This window comes from Protopterus annectens, chromosome 1.part1, assembly GCF_019279795.1.
Source record: "Protopterus annectens isolate FY-2018-M chromosome 1.part1, PAN1.0, whole genome shotgun sequence".
NCBI classification, from domain to species: domain Eukaryota; kingdom Metazoa; phylum Chordata; order Ceratodontiformes; family Protopteridae; genus Protopterus; species Protopterus annectens.
This window is the reverse complement of record NC_056726.1, coordinates 1,325,655,924-1,325,670,934: the sequence shown is the minus strand read 5'-3', so window position 1 is coordinate 1,325,670,934 and position 15,011 is coordinate 1,325,655,924. Positions and strand designations below refer to the sequence as shown.

Below are 15,011 nucleotides of genomic sequence, written 5' to 3'. Positions count from 1 at the left end.
CACTGTAGGCTCTACCACTGCAAAACCTCTATAATAAGTATTCAAGGAATATTTTTTCTGGTCTCGCTTTGACCATTGATCCTCACCCTGGTGACTCAGTTGACCCCATAGCTCCCAACTGTCACTAAGTTCATACAATGCCTCATGATTTTCTCTCATATTTTTGGTCAATTCCTCATATAATTTGTGGTTCTTTGGCAAATCATTGACGACTGCAGTCAACAAATCATGGCAGACAGTTGAGTTTCAGAATTCGTATCTTACAGAAAGCATATGCTTATGCAAAACTTGTTATATCTGAGCAGTTTTCTAACAACTTAAGTAAAATATTTAAAATATGTTCCTGATTTTAGACCATTGTTCCCCATTAGGGTTTGCCCATGCATCACTTACAATCGCTATACCTTTTCTTCTCCTCCTCCACACAACTCCAACTAGAATGTACACTATTTTACACACATATGTATACATGCTTCTTATAATAAGCCACACTGGTCATTGTACTTCTTTCAGTGTACACTTACTAGAAATGGAAACTGTGTTAAACTGTATGTACTGCTAGTTAAAAATAGCACATGTAGTCATGTCTATTCTACCTATTTGCAAAGGTTAATCTAACAATATTTCAATCCTGCAATGCCTGTGAACTATTGAGAACAAATTATTGAATGTCTCTGCTTGTAATTAATCTGCTGTCTTTTCATTTTGTATATTTGTCATTGTATTAACTACTTACTATATGTTCGTTGTGGAGTTTTTCTCCCCGGGCATCCACTGAAAATGGACCTGGTCCTGCTGGATTTTCCCAGTTAACAAATGTAAAATAAAATAAAATAATAACTAAAATTATTTTTTGACTTTGTCCTAAACTCTTGAATTATTTTTGACCTTGTCTTAAACTCTTGAATTTAGAGGCTGGTCCACTTGGGGTTAGAGTCGTAAGCCCAGTAGTTCCAAATGAGGATGAGGCTGAGCAAACTGGAAGGGGTGTCTTCATCTGATTAGGAACTAGAGGGTTTCTCTTTTATTGCCCTAACAGTCTGTGCATGCCCTGGATGCTAGCAGTGGGTGTAGCACAGGACTGTCATTCACTTACACAAGTGATATAAGCCTCCAGACAACTCCACCTCCAGAAATAGATACAACTTGCATGTTTTTCCAGCCTTCACCTGGTGCTTGTATTCCACACCCTGCCTCCAGACAGAGAGAGAGAGAGAGAGAGAGAGAGAGAGAGAGACAGAGAGAAAGAGACAGCAAGGCGAATGGGCACAGTCCCTTCACTCCTCTCCCTTTGTATCAGCTTCAACAAGTACCTGAGCAACTAATCGAAAATGGGTCACCTAGGTTATATTCATAGTCATAGTTTATCCCCCTATATCAACACAGCTGGCTCACCAGGAACAGGAGTTAGAGCAGAAATCCACTCCATCTAGCCATGCATGATGACCACACAACTGCTGGCACAAGCCCCCCCCCCCAGGCTACTTTGACAAGTAGGATAAGAGAATGAAAAGGTCCACTGTGGAATAGTGCAGATCTAGTTTATGTGACTGAGTGGGCCGCAAAAATTACAAAGAAAAAAGTTTATTAGTGCAACACTGTGCCACCTTTCTGAGCCCTACTGCTTATGGTATTATTCTTGACGTAAATCCCACTTACTGTGATGGACTGTGTTATGTCATACAGACAGTTTATTACTTCCTTCAGAGTTTATTACTGCCTCATGTGACCAGTTCATAGGTTAATCAATGCTGCTTATTAAACTTAGAATGGAATAGCACTCTATAAGAAGCCATGCTAAAGTTTAGGCATGAAATTTCATAGGATATTAGATTACTAGGCTACCGACCAGGACGTCATTGGTTTGGGTCTGAGATTGCTCAGTAAACCAGGCATAATTCTCCCCTAAGAAGTCTATATGATACAGACTAAAGTGACAGGGACTTTAGTCGGTCTCTGTATGGCACATGCTGGAGTCCCTTGATCTTCTTTGTTAGAAACCTCTGAGGTCTCTCCAATTGCTGCAGGTTCTTTGTATGGTATATGCCGAACAGAGCATTATACTCAATTATGAACTGGATTAGTGCCAAGTATAGAGGGGTTATAAGCTCATTTTCTCTTGAGGCGATGCCTTTACTAATCAAGTGTGCTAAGTAGAAAGCCTTCCTTACCAGAGTAGACACATTGTCACCAAAGTTAAGGTTGCGGTCAACTTGTGAACCCAACCCCCTTACCACTTCATGGGTACTTAGGGTACTGTTGTTGATTTGATAGTGTGAAGGGACACTGTTTGTGCCGAAGGGAATGATGATGCATTTCTTTGTATACAGTTTGAGACCGTGACTAAGACACTAGTTGTTGCTCTGTGTAAGTCCCTCCTGGGGTATTCTGACATCATTTGAGGATTCAGTAATTGCACCCAGTTTGCACTCGTCTGCAAACTTGGTCAGCCACAACCTCTTAGTTTTGACCTGAACTTCTAAGAAGTATATACCAAACAGTAGGGGGCCGAACACTGACCCCTGTGGCACCCCACTGGTAACAGGTCTGCTGGTTGATGTGGAATCACCCACTTTGATAGTGTGTGTCTGGTTTGTCAGCCAGTTAGCAACCTGTCTTACAATGAAGGGGTTTATATTCAGTTTGCTAAGTTTATTGGGAAAGCCCGAATGTGGGATTGTGTCGAAAGCCTTTGCCAAGTCGAGGTATTCTGTGTGCACAGATTTGCTCTCATCAATGGCCCTGATCACATTTTTGAAAAAATCCAGAAGATTTACCAGGCAGGATCTGCCCTTGACAAAGCAGAATTGGGTAGAATCTAGGGTTTGGAGGTCACCTATTTCTTTATTTATGAGGCCCATAATGATACATTCCATGACCTTACAGATGAGGCTGGTCAGGCTTATGGGTCTGTAATTCCCTGGGTCTGCTGCTAGGCCACCTTTGTGGAGGGGAATAACTGTTGATGTTCTCCATTCTGCAGGAACAAAACCTGTGGTGAGACTATGATTGAAAAGGGTACTTAATGGTGATGCTAGTTCATGTTTTAGCCTGTTTAGAAGACAGCCTGGATGCTGTCTGGTCCCATAGAGGCTGTGTTGTTTGCCTTGGACAAGGCTTTGATGACTGTTCTTCAGATATTTAAGGTGGGGGGAGTTTGGGGCAAGGTTTGTGATAGAATTGGAAGGGATAGAGGGTGAACGTTTCACCAGTCCTATCCACTAGCAGGTTTGCTATCTCTGTGGGGTCAGTGTGTGATACAGTTTATCACTAGTTCTGCACATGCTTGGGTCTTACCTTTCAGGCTACATATGTAGCTGTAAAAGGCCTTATGGTTATCTTTGGCTGTGCTAGTTACGTTTTTCTCATAGAGGCCCTTAGAGGATTTCACAAGTTGCTTTATTTATCTGTTGAAGCTGATGAGGGTACTTTTCCATTGTTGGGGTCTCGCCTTTGTTTTCATGGACAGCAACTTTTTGCGTTTATTGTAAAGTTTGTTGATGCTGGATGTCCACCCTGATGGCTTGTTTTTACTTGGGGCTCTGGCTTTGATTCTTTCTGGTACAGCTGAGTCTATACACTTATGCAAGTCATTGTACAGAGCTTTAGTGTAAGCTTCAGTGTAGTTGCCACTTCCAGCTGGAGGTGGGGCTCGAAATGCATTTATACCTTCACCTAGAAGGGTATAGTTTGCCCTGGTGAAGTTTTTTTTTTTCTGATTTCACCCTTTGTGAGTTCTGATGTTAGTGTCAACTTGAAGGTGACTGATACGTGGTCAGATTTAACTAATGAGGGTCTGACAGTTGTGGTAGTGCATCCATTTCACATGTTAGTGAGGACCAGATATAGTATGTTTGTTCGTCTGGTTGGGGTATAAACAATTTGTTCCAGGGCATTTGAATTAACAAAGTCAAGGAACTTTTGCACTAGTGGGTTAGGGCTAGCGTAGGATTCCCAGTTGATGGTGGAATAATTAAAATCCCCCATAAACAGAGTGTTTGGTAAAATTTGGATCATCTCCAGTTTTGTTAAGTAGGCTTTGTGTGCGTTATGACCCATGGAGGGGGATCTATAACTGGCTATGACTTGAATGGGGGCCTTACCCATCATAACCTGAACTTGGAGTAACTCCATGGAGTTGTTCAGTCTAACTAGACGGGAAGTGAATTTCTCTCTAATGCAGACAGGATCACCGCCTCCTTTGGTTCTCACATGTTCATTTTGTGGTCTGAAGGTGTGAAAGGCATTTCAGCCTTGCAAGGTCAGGGTACTCCCTGAGCCCTTGAACCAGGTTTCTGTGACAGCACAGACATCTACATCCTCCAGTGATAGAAGTGCTTCCAGGGTGTGCAGTTTTTGGTTTAAGCTCCTAGTGTTTAGCAGCATGACCCTTATTTTATTATGATAAGCAAATTTCACATTGGTAAGTTTGTTTTCAAGATTTTGCCTAAAAAAGGCACTATGGGGGAGGTAAGAGCCTTTGCCAGCAGCCGAAAGCCTAGAGGTGCCAGGTGCAAACTGTCTCTGGCAAAGCAGTGAGGTTTGTCGACTATGGCATCCCAGGCTGACAGGAACTGGATCCCCTTTGAATGACACTAAAAACTAAGCCAATTATTGAAATGAATCTTTTTTTTTTTAATTCTGTGTCATCATTGTAGGTGAGGGTAGTATGCTGCTGAAGGCTAGGGACATACCTACCTGGGACACGTATTCAGAGAGCTCAATCATGTCTCTTTTCATATAGTCCAACATGAACTATGACAGAGTTATACTGGTACTTGTTGCTGAGAGACCTGAGTGCATGCGTGGTCTGATGAATCCTGGTACTGGACAGGCAGGTGAGTGTGACTTTCTCCTTGTCCAACCTGGTGAGTGGGACATCTGTGTGTCTCACTGCTGAGTCTCCAATGACTAGAAAATATGTTTTTTGAGTGTTATGCCTTATGTGCTTGGTAGGTAAGACACTGGTGTTGCTATGTACCATGGGTGCTGTGGGAACTGTGTTAGTTGCAGCAGTCTTGTGTTTTGGAGGTCTCTGGTGTCTTGGTAGATTTTTTGCAAGAACCTCTGTGTATGTTGATTTTTGTGTTGAATGAGTAGTTTGTGTAAGAGTAATGGTACTATGTGCATGTGTAGTGGTGGGTGGGTTGATAACCTTTTGCGTGTTACTCGTTTGCGTGCAAAAGAGCATGGATTCAAGATTCTTGGTGTAGATACATCTGTCACACTCTGTACTAGAGTGAATTGGTGGGTTGTTGCTGTACATGAGGCAATTGTTACACTGCCTCAAGAGACCCAAGTCAACAAGGTTAGAAGGAGAAACAAGGGTGGTCCAGCTGTCCATAATGCTAGGTCAAGGAACGTTGTCACGGGGGGGGGGGGGGGGGGCTTTCCAGGATCGATTAAGGAGGAGCTCAGTGGATGTATATTTCTGTTTTTTTTTTTGTTTGTTGGTGGTAATTAATAGGTTTCAGCTTACTAGCAGTATTTCTTTGACTGGGAAAGTATTAAGGATGAGGGCTACACTAATGTGCTACAGGTGTAACTAAGGGAAAACTGTTGAATTAATCTCTTCAGCTATGGCGTACAATTGTGTGGCACTGTGTGATGCTGCGTAATGCACAAACAAGGAGAAACCTGCTCAAATGCAATCATGTTTGTCTCTAACAGCTGTCTCCCATTCAAGGAAATATGGACTAGCTCCCACTATGAAATCTTGGTGCCTTTGATCTCTGCTCTTCTGATTTTCAGCACTTGTCTTTATTTTCCCTGCAAAGGTGTCTTTCATTTATCTTGTGCTTTTTTGAAAATTCATCACATGTGCAAGCTGACAGTTCCTGGATAACACAGCATGCATTATTTTCTGTAAAGGCTAAACATTGGCACAATCTATCTCTCCATGTCATTCCTTAGAATTCTTAGGTGCACATCATCAGGTTCTATTGCCTTTTACATCTTGAATTTTCAGAGTTCTTTCAGGTCCCCTTCCTTAAGAATTGTTTGTGTAGTTCTGTGTTGTAGACAACTTATGTCTTCCTTAGGGAATACTTAGCAAAAATACTTATGTCTGCATTTCAATATTAGTGTTGTTGATAATATCAAAAACACATTACATTATCTCCATCTGTTCTCCCATGTTTGTCTTAAGTTTTGTTACGGAATAAAACATCTTAAACTGCTCAAAAGAGTTTGGTTTGAAACTGCTTATCCATAATCTACAGACTACAACATATGTTGTCACTCATTAAATGAACAGGTTAAGAGCACAGCAGCCATGGCCTTTGCTGTTAAGTCCTGCCCACCAGTTGTGTGGTCATTTAAGTAAGGAGGAATTCAGAAAGAAGTCAATGATGCAAAAGATGGGGCAGCCATATTGTTTTCTTTTAAAACAAAGATCACTGATTTATCTCAGGCATCATTTTCCAGCTCTGACTTATTCTGGGCAGCCCTAACGTGCAGTCATATCAGACTGATGAAAGGGGAGACACTGTTCATTAAATAGTACAGGACTCCATCCTCCCCCTCAGTTTGCATTCATCCTGCATCATAATTTGTTTTTGGCTAAAATGAGTGAAGCACTCATTTTTGAAAAAAACAGCAGCAGTCTGTGCAGGTGTTATTAGCAGAGTTTCTATTTTTCAGAGCTGCTGAAGGCCAAACATTTGTTTAATTTCTATATTCTCATAGAGACTCTTGAGCTGATTTTTATTTTTTTCTGCAGTATTTTATGAGTGACTTTTATTATTTTCCATTTAGAAACCCTCTTCTCTCTTCCTGTGTGGATCTTGAAGCATTAGGTTTCCATGTACCTCTAATCGTTTTTTTCTGTGTCTTTTCTCCTATTATGTATTGTTAGCTGATGTTTAGTACTGATCTAAAGAGACATTCTCCAGGCCTGGTTAAGTGACATCATCAAGAGTAACATACTAAGCAGAAGAAGACCGATGGAATCAAACCCTTGGAGGACAGGATGCAGCTTGTTAACAGCTCATAGCCTTAATCCTGTGCTTACTGTAGACACCCTGCTGTTTTGTACACTTAGCCATTAGCTGGGCTTAATGTCCTCTGCCTTCCTTTGCATTTTGTACTGCTCATGTGAACTTTGAAATACATAGTGCATCTCACTGTATAACTGCATTACCATGAACTCAAATCTAGGCTGAAAATGGCCCTCTTGGCCCATCTACTTACCCCATTAACAACTGCATACATAACAGAATATGATTACTGTGACAGAATTGTCTTTCACTTTCTCAGTTACACCCCATCTTCCTTCTAAAGTAACAGTGTGACAATCTGAAAAGTATAGGTTCATAGGTTCATAGGTTTATACTAGGCTAACTGCCCTAGGGCATTTATAAGCCTAGCCCAAAGTTATGTGGCTTACGCCGCCCTTTATGTTAGAAATACTGTGCCCATTAGTTTGTTTTGCCTCTGTCCAGTAGTGACACAGAGATGATTTCCGGGGTATACCATGATGCAATCCTAAATGTCATTAAGTATTTAAATAACTCTGCTTATGAGTCATTGTTTTTATGCTAAAGAGTACAACTGTGACTTGCATTAAAAACACTGATTATTTATTTATTTATTCATTTATTTATTTATATTTGTTGACCGGGGTAGAAAGCTGATCCATCTAGACCATTTTCAGACTCAGACCAGGAATACAAAAAGTGATGACTACAGTCTGAGTTATAACAGAGTCACAGAAAAATAATCCTATTGACAGATAGAAAATATAATTACTTTATTAAGACAATAACATAAAAATAATTGCAAAAATTAAAAAGGGTTGTATTACAAGCCCTACAGCTCTGAGAAGTGAACTTGGAAAAAGTGCTTCTAAACAGTTTTATGAATCCTCCTTTGGACAATGGACCATACCCTGCTAGTGACTGCTGTCTTTGCATAAGCACTGAAACCCCACTCTTAGAGCCCCAGAAACCCAGCTACTCCAACATATTCTAGCCAGGATGATTTACTTTGTGTGGCATGAAGGATCTCTCTTGCTATGTGCTAGATCGATAACTGCCTGCTGGATATTGGCAGTGGACCTATTCTATTATCCGTGGTAAGTCAGAAACTTTTGTCTGCCTAAAAAGGATCTCTCTCCTTACCAGACATGTCCTTTTGTTTGCTTTTGCTGAGAGAGGCATGAAGTTAGGATTGGCACCTTTTCAGATGTCCAAAATGTAAATATTATATTTTAGAGAGCAAATCATACCACCAACCAATATTTATTTATTTATTTATTGACATTTGTTTACCAGGAAATTTTCCCAGTAGATGATCATTTTCAGTGGTGGCCCAGGGAGAAAAACTCTGAAGTATTACAAAACATCTTAAGAACAATAAGTTTACAATCTTCAAATAAAATATAAAAAGCATCTCCAGTTTAAATAATTACACCGTATTAGACTTAATGTGAAAAATAGGTTAAGAATATTTACAACTTATATGACAATAATTTAATATTTAGAGAAATTTTAGCCAGTTTATATAAATTAAAGGTAAGTTAGTATAATACAAACAGGAATTTCAATACGAAGTAAGAGAAAAACACAGTTATGGAAATTTAGAGAGAGTCAGATGAGAGAAATTGATTGAATAAGGAAATGAGTGAGGAAGGTGAAGAGAGGTGGTATAAGGTATGAATAAGTATATAAAACATACCTTTCTTTACTATCAAAATAAAGAGTCGGTTTTGTAGATGTTTAGTTGTTCCTTTTGCTCACTATAACATTTAGTTATTGATATAGTGTCACGGTTTAATGTTATATTTAGAGGAAATTAGAATACAGTTTTTCTCCTAAAAAATATAACATTTGTCATGTTTCATGTTTTTTCATGGGGCAAACCTCTCAAATCAGAACTGCTCAGCACAAGAAAACAAACAAAAAAACAAATGAACAGGTCACAACTTTACAAGCACTTAGGCCTGACAGCATAATGATGGTCACATCTACCTACTGAAGTACACTGTAAAAATACACACTGATGTCCACTAGAAAAAGAGTAGCACCGATAAGTGCACAGTGTCTTCACACATCAGTTTGCCTTACAGATGTCTAACTCTTTCCTTGATCTCATAAACACAGAACTAACTGCTGTAGCAACAGGCCCAGCTTCAGTATTTATACTTAATAATGCATGTCTGTTACAACCGTTACTCTGGGCACTAAGAAATTAACACTGTCCTTCTTTTCTTTATTCTTCCAGTTGAACATTTTTTTCTGTCACACCCATCTGTTACTGTCATGGCCGATTATGATTTTGAAGAACATATATATGCAAAACATTTTGCTGCTATTCTTTCATAATTATGTCAAATGAAAAATAAATCCGTAACAGCCTGGCATCTTGACACTGGCATAACTTTTATATGTAGTTTTTCATTCCAATGTTCATAGGTTCATAGGTTCATAGGTTGGTTCTAGGCTATCGGCCCTAGGGCCTATACAAGCCTAGCCATAACAATTCCCTGGATATTTCTTCCCACAATATTTACTTCCCTGGACCCGTCTAGTAGGGCGACTGAAGTGATCCCTGGGGTGAATTTCCTATCTCCCATCCAATCGTTAAGGTTCTTTTTGAAGAGGGCCAAGGAGGTGCTCTGCTTGACATGTATGGGGAGTCTATTCCAGAGTATGGGGAGTCTCTGGGTTAGGAACCTATCCCTCCAGCATGTTTTGTTCATTGTGTTGACAATGTTTAGATCCCTGGAGCGTGTGGCTCTGAGGGATCGGGATTTCTTTAACTGGAGCATGTCCAACAGCTCGGGGTTTGACATGGCCTTGTATGTTAAGCAGAGATCGCCTCTGAGTAGACGATATGCCACAGTATATAGCTGGAGTTTTTTAAACAGTCAGCATAGAGCATCTGCTTTAGGCCTGTAATTCTTTTAGTGAGGCATTTCTGCGGCCTTTCCAGCTGTTGCAGATGTCTTGTGAGGTACATACCAAATGGGCATTGTACTCTATAATGGGTCTAATGAGGGATGAGTACAGTGGGACAATGACCTCCTTTTTTCTGGATGAAAAACCTTTAGTGATGAGGTGTGCCACATAGACGGATTTCCTGACTGTTGTGGTGATGTGGTTATCGAAGGTGAGACCACTGTCCACCTGTGTCCCTAAGTCTCTCATCACACTTTCGATGTTTAGTGTACTGCCACCTATGTGGTAATTCATGGGTACATGTTTTTTCCCAAAGGGGATAACTATACATTTCTTGGCATTAAGCTTGAGCCCATGGCTCTGGCACCAAGCATCTGTTTCTGTAAGGCCTTTTTGTAGAATATCCACATCATTTGGGGATTCAATAATGGCTCCCAGTTTGTAGTCATCTGCAAACTTTGCTAGCCAGAGTCCCTTAGTATTGGCCTGTACTTCAGAGAAGTAGATGCCAAACAAGAGCGGTCCCAGGACTGAACCCTGAGGTACTCCACTTGTCACTTGTCTGGAGCTGGATTTGGAGTTGGCTACTTTTACAGTCTGGGTTCTGTCAATAAGCCAGTTGGCAACCCATTGAGTGACGTAGGGATTTATGCCCAGCTTAGTAAGTTTATCTATGATTCCAGAGTGGGAGGTGGTGTCAAAGGCCTTGGCGAGGTCCAGATAGGCTGTGTGGACCGCCTTACCTTTGTCCACAGCTCTGGAGACTGATTTGAAGAAGTCAATCAGGTTCAGGAGATAAGATTGGCCCTTCACGAACCCAAACTGGGTGGGGTCCAGTGTTTGAAGGTTGCCAATGTCTTTGTTTATAAGTTCCATGATAATATGTTCCATGCCCTTGCAGATCAGGCTCGTCAGACTGATGGGACAGTAGTTCCTGGGATCCAAGGTGGATCCCCCCTTGTGGAGTGGGATAACTGTAACTGTGTGCCACTCAGTGGGCACGAAGCCTGAGGTGAGGCTATGATTAAACATGACACTTAGGTGAGGTGCCAGTTCATTTTGTAGTTCATGTAGTACACAGTCCAGGATGTCATCTGGTCCCATGGATGCTATATTCTTGGCTTTGGAGAGTGCATTTTCTACCTGTGTGGTCGTGATTACCGGAATTTGGCAATCTTTTGGTATTAAGATAGGCCCTTTAGGGGGGTGAGAGGGGGGTGATGTTAGCACTAAATCAATCTGCCAGGATATTGGCAATATCCTTGGTATCAGTATATTTAATGCCATTCTGTTGTAGCTCAGAGCATATCTGAGCATTGCCATTTAGATTCTTGACATAACTATAGAATGCATTGTGGTTCTCTTTGTAATCTTTGGCAATTTTATTTTCGTAACTAGCTTTGGAGGATTTTTATATCTTTGCATCCTAAATTATTCATAGCTTACAAATTTAAGATTACAGTTCCACTTATTTTAAGTGTCTAAAATGCAAAACTATTCTTACTACCATTCTTTTATTTGAAGGAGCCATGTTCATGGAACTGCAATAAAGATACCATCCCAGATTACAACAGTCTAATAGGACAACTCGATCTGTAGTGAGCACGGCATCAGAAAAGATCACTTTACAACACCAACACTGCTTCCACAGCACGGTTTCTCTAACTGATTTGCATCTATTGTTAGCTTTTATACTTTGGCATAAAGAACCTTGACTACACCTTGTTGAAGTAGTTACAAGGAATTCATCCACATGAATTCGGTATTCCTCTGGCATTTAACAATTATTAGAACACAATTTTATACTCCCTTCCATACAAGGGACATAAGTTAGGCATACTTACTTGAACATAGCTCCTTTCTTACATTTTTAACGGTATATCTTAATTATGTTTGCTGCCATACAATCAGCCTGGATATATTGCTGATATAGCTTTAATAGAATTTTGCAATCAGTTCTGAAAAAATGTCCTATTTATTTCTATCTTTTCCATAATGACAACAATACTTTGATGTATAAGTGGCATAACCTATAAATATAGTAAGACATGCATACATAAATGCCACAATTAGAGGTAAGTGAACTGATATTTAACAAATCTTTTCAGTTAGACTAATTCTTACAGGACTTCATATGTTCCTTTGATAGTGAAACATCCTGTTCTGTTCCTACTAAAAACAGATCCGTTTATGACTTAACCCATTTCGCAAAAGACTAAGAAAAGTATGTAGACAAATGAAAGAATGGATGAATGCAATCAAAGTTGAAGTTAATCTAGGAAAACTCCACTTTCAGCACTGATGAAGCAGTGCATTTTTTTATACCAGCAGATAACTCTTTTTCACATATATCACATCAGTTTATTACTAAACAATACTTCTTAGATGGGCACAGCATTTGACGTTGCACTACAGTATGTAAAACTTTACAGTGTTGAATTATGAATGGAATAATATTAGATAAACCTACTTAATGCAGGGGCATAGACTTTAGTTAATGTTATGAAGAAGACCTGGGAGAAAAAAAAAACAGATGGGCAGCATTGCCAGTGGAGTGAATTCACAGAAATGCTGCTGTGTGGACCACTGGTGAGAGCCGTCATGGAATACTCTGTGTGGGTCTGGAGGTTTTTTAAGGAAAAGTAGGCGTAGCCAAACTAGCATACGGAAAGATACTGAGAATGGGAAGGGGAATGGAAGGATTGGTGCGGAAAGGCTCAGTAAATGGTGACTATATTCAAAAATGGAGGCGGTGGAAAGAAATTTGATATGGATGCAAAAGCTAATTAAGTGGGAGTTTTTACCAGAAGCAAAGAAAATGTAGAGGAGGACACAGACATCAAGCAGATGGGCATAATTTTAGCATGACATGGGGAGTTTTTATAACATGCCACAGACATATGACATGTTCCCAGTGGTAGTCATGCAGGAAAATATGCCAGTGAGTTTTGGATATGACTGAAGTAGATTGAATGGTGGATAGCTGCTTGTAGTTATCTGCTAAACTGGAGTAGACAAGCCATTCTAGGTGTCCCCTCATCCCATGTTTCACACATACATTTTATGTCTCTACATATAATAATGTTTCCCTATGGACTGGGGGCACGTGTAGATAATGAGTGTCAGCATCTGATGTTTGTTTTGTAAAGTCATAAAAGAAAACAAACTAAAATAGCTCAATTAATGGTACTTACCTTTATTTCTCAACATTTCTCAACGTAATTTGTTTCTTAAACATAAACATATGCTGATTAAATACACTACCTACAGGAGCAAAACCTACATTTGACTATGACATCCTGGCAGAAGTGCAATTATTATCAGTTATACATGAGAACTGAGGAGATGTGAAAGGTGAAGTAAAAATAAAAAGAATATAATATATGCCAAAACTGTTAAGCAGGAATATTGCATCTCTTTTAACTTGTGAAGAATATGACTGAAAAGACAGCATAAAACATATATCAATATAGTGCTTCTGCTGGAAGAATACAGGTGTAGCCTAGTTATTATGCAGCATTCATTCATTTTACTTTAGTGACAAATTCACTGTCATACAAACCTAGTGAAGCGAACTTCGCAGATATTACACATGTATGGCTTCTCTCCTGTGTGTGTCCTCATGTGTCGTGGCAACTTTCCTGCTCCCATGATTATTTTGTTACAGATAGGGCACTGTTGGGAAGCCTTGGGCTTTACCTTCCTTTCTTCATTGAGAGGCCATGCAGAAAACATTCCTCCCAAATGGGAGGCACTTAAGAAACTGAGGTAAGTGCTATAGTCCCTTTCAGACTTAATGTGATTGAAAGGGCTCCTTGAGTTTTTACCAAGTACTTCATTAAAAAAATCACTAGGGTAGACCATTGAAGGAATCGTCTCCTTTTCTTCTTCCTTGATTTTTCCTTTTTTTATCACCAAGTCCAAAGGCCCTGTGTCCACGTCTTGCTCTGGCACTTGTGAAAAGGCCCCAAAGTCTCCATTCCACATATGAGGGAAGAATCCATTTCCGAAGGGGGGAAGGACTGCAATTCTGTCTGGGATGTTAACTTTAGGATACAAGCTTTCTCTCAGTAGGGACTCAATTGAGAAGTCTCTCAGTGTCCCTAAGTGGCTAGAAGAATTATTTTCAGGACAGTGACTCTCAAAGTCTTTGTTAACATGTGCAGGTGTCTCATCTTTATGCTGTGATGGTGAAGACTTTTGCTGGCTTTTGTCTACTACTTCAGTCTCTACGTTTTCTTCCCCAAAATGTTCTTCGCCTTTCTGGAAGTCTTCTACTTCTGCATCTTCTTCCTCATCCTCCTCATCCAAGTCTCCATTGCTTTCCATAATTTCAAGGCAAACATTTATGACACACTGAATCTCCAACATCTGTGCTGCACTAAGAATATTTTTTACATTTGAGGCAGTGATGGTAAGTGTTGAGGTGTATGCAAACTCTAAAATAGCAGAAAGTGCTTCAGGTGTGACAAAGTCAATCTCGTAAACATTGGGCTGGTCTTCTAAAGTGCCTGTAGTAAAAAGTTTCTTGAAGTACTTGCTGCAAGCAGCAAGGACAGACCTATGGGTCCTATAATCTTGGTCCTGGACAATAAGAATGACATCACAGAATAAACCATCACGTCTCTGTTCGTTTAGATGGCAGAGTACTTCACTGCTGTGGTTTGGGAATGGAATCCCAATTAGGTCATAATCACCCCCGCTTGCCATATTACCATCTGCAGCTCTGAAAAACACAAACCAACAAAATTACAGTATGACCTAAACTGTCATTTTCACTTTGTATTTCAGCAGCAGGATATGCAATACATTTTCACAGTAGAGGATGAGGTTTGTTAACAGCGTGAGTTAAGGTAATGAACTTTGTTTACTTTTGACCTGAACTTAAATCATTTAGATTCTGTTTGTCTAGTTTTTTACTCTGTGCAACTGTATGATCCTGGTCAAAATTGTCATCACTCAGGAAAATAGGCATTCTTCACCAGGTACTTTACCTGGCTAAGAAAGGCTAAAACAAAATAAAGAAAACATGAAACATATTTTTCACCATGGGAGATAAACTTGTCAGTCAGGAAAGAAAGTTTATTTCCTCTGGCTGCACATTTCCTATGA

At 39.9% G+C, this 15,011-nt stretch overlaps 1 protein-coding gene across 2 annotated transcripts in view; it reads right to left on the bottom strand.

Annotated features, from left to right (window-relative positions):
• The window catches only part of ZBTB7C (zinc finger and BTB domain containing 7C), a 482,625-nt gene that overhangs the window by 34,799 nt on the left and 432,815 nt on the right, over positions 1 to 15,011 (bottom strand). For both annotated transcript variants that reach the window (XM_044081777.1, XM_044081786.1), the window contains exon 3: positions 13,462 to 14,625. In XM_044081777.1, coding sequence (XP_043937712.1) covers positions 13,462 to 14,625 — 1,164 coding nt within the window. The remainder of the gene's footprint in view (positions 1 to 13,461; positions 14,626 to 15,011) is intronic.